The 5276-nt window shown below is 37.7% G+C and overlaps 1 protein-coding gene across 3 annotated transcripts; it reads right to left on the bottom strand.

The window, feature by feature from the left end:
* Positions 1 to 572: 572 nt before the first annotated feature.
* LOC128611313 (latent-transforming growth factor beta-binding protein 1-like) lies at positions 573 to 4276 on the bottom strand. 3 transcript variants are annotated; one of them, XM_053630701.1, is made up of 6 exons: positions 3787 to 4274; positions 2320 to 3121; positions 1829 to 1904; positions 1508 to 1679; positions 1207 to 1267; positions 573 to 714 (listed from the first exon to the last, which is right to left on the bottom strand). In XM_053630701.1, the coding sequence occupies exons 1-5, from the start codon at positions 3877 to 3879 to the stop codon at positions 1211 to 1213; spliced, it is 1200 nt and encodes a 399-aa protein (XP_053486676.1). In that variant the 5' UTR covers positions 3880 to 4274; the 3' UTR covers positions 573 to 714; positions 1207 to 1210. The 3 variants fall into 3 exon arrangements, with proteins under 3 accessions (XP_053486676.1, XP_053486678.1, XP_053486677.1); XM_053630703.1 differs by having other exon boundaries at positions 2320 to 2398; positions 3787 to 4032; XM_053630702.1 differs by lacking the exon at positions 573 to 714 and adding an exon at positions 722 to 1090 and having other exon boundaries at positions 3787 to 4276.
* Positions 4277 to 5276: the final 1000 nt, after the last annotated feature.

The raw sequence follows: 5276 nt of genomic DNA, 5'->3' as shown, positions 1-5276 counted from the left end.
CTAGGTGATGCTGTAGTTCAGTTTTAAGGCCTGTTCACACCGGGACGTGTTTTTCAGCGTGGTCCGTTTAACACCCTATGTCTAAATCAATGGCCGTCAACGGGAGTGATCACTCACTCATTCACAGCGTGGAGTCAATTTTTTAACGTCAAGGGGTTCGGGTTTTTGTTTTTTTGTTTGTTTTGACGCTCCACTTTTGTTCACATGCCCGTAGCCACTGAAGTTGCATAAAAACCAATGCTGTGTATGAAACCACTCACTCGTTCACTATTCTATATATAATGAATAACATTTGAGTCCACTATATGGGGAAGAAGTGAAGGAAAATGAGTGAGTGAATTCAGACACTGATAATGCATCAAAGAGCACTGTGTTGCGGACATTATTGTTATTGTATCGTAAAACAGTAAAGTTCATTCCTCACTGTTCATTTGTCATGTTTATTGTATTAGTTGATAATAAAGAGAACAAAAACAACTGCTTGTCATGTTTATTTACTATTAGTCTTATTTATTATATGTAATAAATATATTTATTATATTTAAAAATAAAAAAGAGAATAAAAACACTACTGTCTTTCACATTTATTTTATTTGTTCATTTTTTAAAAAGAACTATTTTTGCTGGGTTTTTTTGTCGAGGGGTTTCCTGTCAGTGTCCTCGAACTGGCTCCTGGAGTAAACCTGCTGTAAAATCTACTCCGTCTGGCTAGTTCTGGTTTTTGGCAAAACCAGAAGAGAAGAAAAAGGCGGATTTCAGAAAGAATAACAACTTGAAGGCGTGCTTTGTTAGACCGAAGATGCCATCTATCGGTAAGAAGACAGTCCTCTGCCATTTCTTAAGTCTGCCTGTGAAAGTCTGGGGGTATTATAAGTAATCTGGGAATTTGTCTTTATGCAATTTTGTCAGCCATTAGAAGCTCTGGTGTTTTATGTGTGTACTTCTCTGCAAATAGACTGGCTGTCCTGATGTGATGAGGCCAAAGAATGTGCAAGTTATTCTCATACTCACACATCCATGGAGAATTGGGCAGCAAAAGTAAAAAGTTGAATACTGATGTTGTGGTCCCGAACAAGCTTCATGAATTACTCTTTGTTATAAAGGTTATGATGTCATGAATTTGTAAACTGTTATGAAAACCCTCAATGAAGTTGGCACCTATAGTAATGTGCTGCTATACTATTGTTATGTGTTATGATTAAATACCTTTTTAAGGTGTTCCTTTGAGTTGTCGGTACAGAGGAATGCTGAAATGTCTGGTGCGATTCTGTTGAAAAGAGATTTAAGGTACAGAGTGATGAAAGAATGTATTTAAATTACAATTTCTGTTAATAGAGAAGGTAATTAAGCCATTTGGCCCTCTTCATGGGACCCAATATACTGCAAAGTTTCATTTGCAAGAAAAAAATAATGGTAGGATAGTTGTGGTAAGAACAGAGAGAGTCAGCACTAAACACAATGGCTGGAGTAACTGCCCTTTCATAATTAGTACAGAGTTTTATACTACCGTAGGACCGTAGCTGGCCTGGTATTCGGAGCGTCGGTGCTTGTCTCCAAAATGAAGGTTAGGTTTGCTCCGAAAGGTTGAGGCCAAATGGCGTGAAGTTTTCACCGGAGGTAAGTGGACAACTTGTGGTGAACCAAAGTTCTCCGCATACTTAGTCACCCGTCGCGACCCGCTATAGCAATGAGAGAGAGAACGAGAGTTAGAGAAATCAGGTTCATCTGGGCATAAGGTATACAAACAATAACCCAAGGTTCACTACAGATAAATTTATAATGACAACTTAAAGATGACTCAGTTAGTGTTTGTTTTTTTAATAGTTACCATAGTGTGTTGATGTCGGGCTGATGAGCCGTTATACTCTCTAGTCTCTCCTGCTGGGCTGGCATCAACCTTCGTTCTTCAAGAAAACAACCAAATCAACACAGTGTGTATTAGAAACACAACAAATGTGATTAGACTGTCCAATAGAACAAGGTTTAAGCTCTTGTAGTGCCATATACCATATACCTGCCATAAATATCTTGCCAGCTGGCAGTGTCTTGCATAAGTATTTGACCCATTTGAAAGTTTCCACATTTTATAGTGTTACAACCTGGAATGAAAATGGACCTAAGTGGGATTATATGTAACGAACATGAAACATATTCCATAATATTCAACTATAAAACATGGAAAAGGGGGTGAATGCTTATGCAAGGCACTGTAGTTTATTTTAACAGTGCTGTATTGCTTCAGAATTTGTTTTAGATGCTGACTTCAGTATATTTAGTGGATGATAAACTGTTTAAAATGAGCATTGATGTGAGAGGTACCTCTTCTGAGGATAGGGGGCAGAGCAGGAACTGGGAGCTTGGGGAAGCGCTCCACCTGAACATTTCCAGAAGTGGTTACCTGTGGACGTTGGCGTGTGGTAGCTTTCACCAGAGGTGGCAGTAAGCACTGATCTTTCTGTAAGCTCTGATCTGTCTGTAAGCACTGATCTGTCTGTAAGCACTGATCTGTCTGTAAGCTCTGATCTGTCTGTAAGCACTGATCTGTCTGTAAGCACTGATCTGTCTGTAAGCTCTGATCTGTCTGTAAGCTCTGATCTGTCTGTAAGCTCTGATCTGTCTGTAAGCACTGATCTGTCGGTAAGCACTGATCTGTCTGTAAGCTCTGATCTGTCTGTAAGCACTGATCTGTCTGAAAGCACAGATCTGTCTGTAAGCACTGATCTGTCTGAAAGTACAGATCTGTCTGTAAGCACTGATCTGTCTGTAAGCACTGATCTGTCTGAAAGCACAGATCTGTCTGTAAGCATTGATCTGTCTGTAAGCACTGATCTGTCTGAAAGCACAGATCTGTCGGTAAGCACTGATCTGTCTGAAAGCACTGATCTGTCTGAAAGCACAGATTTGTCTGTAAGCACTGATCTGTCTGAAAGCACTGATTTGTCTGAAAGCACAGATCTGTCTGTAAGCACTGATCTGTCTGTAAGCACTGATCTGTCTGAAAGCACTGATCTGTCTGAAAGCACAGATCTGTCTGAAAGCACTGATCTGTCTGTAAGCACTGATCTGTCTGAAAGCACTGATCTGTCTGTAAGCACTGATCTGTCTGTAAGCACTGATCTGTCTGTGAGGGAAGAAAACACAAGCAGTATTAAGCAGGATGAATAAATTGATCAGTTTAATCAACACAAGGTAATGTGGATGTATTAGTGGTTGTTTACAGCCCCTGGACCACCTGGGGTACCTATTATTTAAAAAATAGATATGGAAAAGACTTTACTTATATTTGGCAAAATATTTTATGTACCAGGCAGTCACAGGATGCCATTTTTTGGTTTAATTATTGCTTTGGTTTCTAGTCTTTACATGTTCTAAAGACCACACCAAAATACCTCTAGATAAGAATATGATTTCTTGACAGTACTTTGTTCTGGTGTTTTCCTGACTATTTCAGTAAAGTGACCAGTTATGATGCCTTAAATGGTCAGGTGGGCACGATAATGTTTGGAGCTAAAATATTCAGGAAGGTAGATCTCCAGGGACAGTGTTGGTGAAAACTGGCCTAAAGCATGATTATTTTATGGCTATATTTTTTTCTTATCAGTTGTATTCAATGTTAGGTACAGGTAACCCAGCTCACATTAAGACCTGTACCTGTGTACAAAAATATGGGACAAATCTCAGCATTATATTTTTCAATACAGCGCAACAGGTGTGGCAACCCTATGTCAAGTTTGGAAACATTTGCTCAACACTGTTGTATTTAAAAGTCAAAATGTAAAACTTTACCTTTGCTGTCTTCAAGCTAGAAGTCATTTCCTTTGTTAATGTGTTCTCGTGAACCACATCTTTTGCACAACACAGTTTATGTATAGAGTGCATGGTTGCACGTTAGAGTTTAACGTCTTCTTTAACGTGTTTTAAATCTGAGTAGTTGTCCTTGCGTCTGGATGATATACATACACTATTACAAGTCACTATTAGAATTTTAATTCTAAATTCCAATTCTAACTTCTAATTTCGATATAAAATGGTGGCCTTTTGTGAGACGTTAAGATTCCAAACACTCAGTGCTTAGTGTTGACTAAATAATTAGGGTCCTGTGTAACATTGTCTATAGATTAAAGCTTTTTAAATGATAAATTATGTATAAGTTATAAATAAACATGAGCACGGGCCACTGTCTACCTGCATACCATCTACATACATTCCTTCAATAAATACAAATATTTTACAATGTGTAACAAGTCACTATCTAAATTAAACATTTGCTGTGCTGTTACATGGTCCGTGCACATTCCGTCTAAAGCATTTTCATTTCCTAAGAAATGTTGGGAAAACAAAAAAGAGGCAAATGTGTTAGTCCACCTTAATGTCACATTGCGGTAAAATTAGTTTTATATTCGTGAAAATGCCCATTACATTTTCTGTGTCTATCACATCCTCAAGCCAAACCAACTTGGAAATGCATGAATAGGTTTTCATTACACAGCACAAAACTGAATATTAAAAATTGAGAATTATTTCATATCAATTTTATTATCCCTATCAATCAATTAAACAATTGAACCATTTGTCATTATGACATCACACCAAATGTGAAATGTTCATTATTATTATTATTGGCAAATTTCATTATGGATTAGTTGGGTCTGTGACATCACTGTGGATATCCCCCCGTCACTTCACAATGGTGAAAAATGCATTTCTATGAATAAAACACATCTACAAAACAGCGGAAGTCACAGAGTGAGCTGCTGCAGGAAAAGTGCATGATCCAGGTTGTCCCAAGCATGAGAATGTTTTATATTTAGTGCTTCAAACAAACTCGTAAGTGTATTAACATGGCTTGTCGTGTCAGATCCTGCGACAGATGCGTGTGCTGTTTAATGTGTTCCAGACATGTTTTCTTCAGCACAGAAATGACATTTTTACCTTTATATCCTTATCTGTAAATGTTAGAAATTCACGCCAGTATTTCCATTTTACTCGTCCTGACAGCGAGTGAGTCTCCATTAAACTTCACTGAATGAGCGCAAGTCCACGCATGCGCATCAATCAAACAGAGCGCAATAGAACGCAAGCACAATAACTGACTAAAATATTCATTTTGATCAAATATGTTGTTTGATGATATATTTAGTGATATTTAAAAACAAAAGTAATTGTGTTTGAGAGCAGTAACTGTAATGGGGTTAGAACATGTAATTGTATATAAATGTAAGAAGTGTCATACATTTACAGAATAAAGTAACATGTTACTGTGTCCAGATGAGTGA

Source organism: Ictalurus furcatus, chromosome 8 (genome assembly GCF_023375685.1).
Source record: "Ictalurus furcatus strain D&B chromosome 8, Billie_1.0, whole genome shotgun sequence".
NCBI classification, from domain to species: Eukaryota; Metazoa; Chordata; class Actinopteri; order Siluriformes; family Ictaluridae; genus Ictalurus; species Ictalurus furcatus.
This window is presented reverse-complemented; position numbering and strand designations above follow the sequence as displayed.

Excerpts from the sequence above, each read along its gene's own strand:
- LOC128611313 (XM_053630702.1), bottom strand. The coding sequence starts at position 3,879 with ATGCACTCTATACATAAACTGTGTTGTGCAAAAGATGTGGTTCACGAG. Across the intron at positions 3,122-3,786 it reads CTAGCTTGAAGACAGCAAAG|ACAGATCAGTGCTTACAGAC; the intron begins GTAAAGTTTTAC and ends CTTCCCTCACAG. Across the intron at positions 1,680-1,828 it reads CCCGACATCAACACACTATG|CGGGTCGCGACGGGTGACTA; the intron begins GTAACTATTAAA and ends TCATTGCTATAG.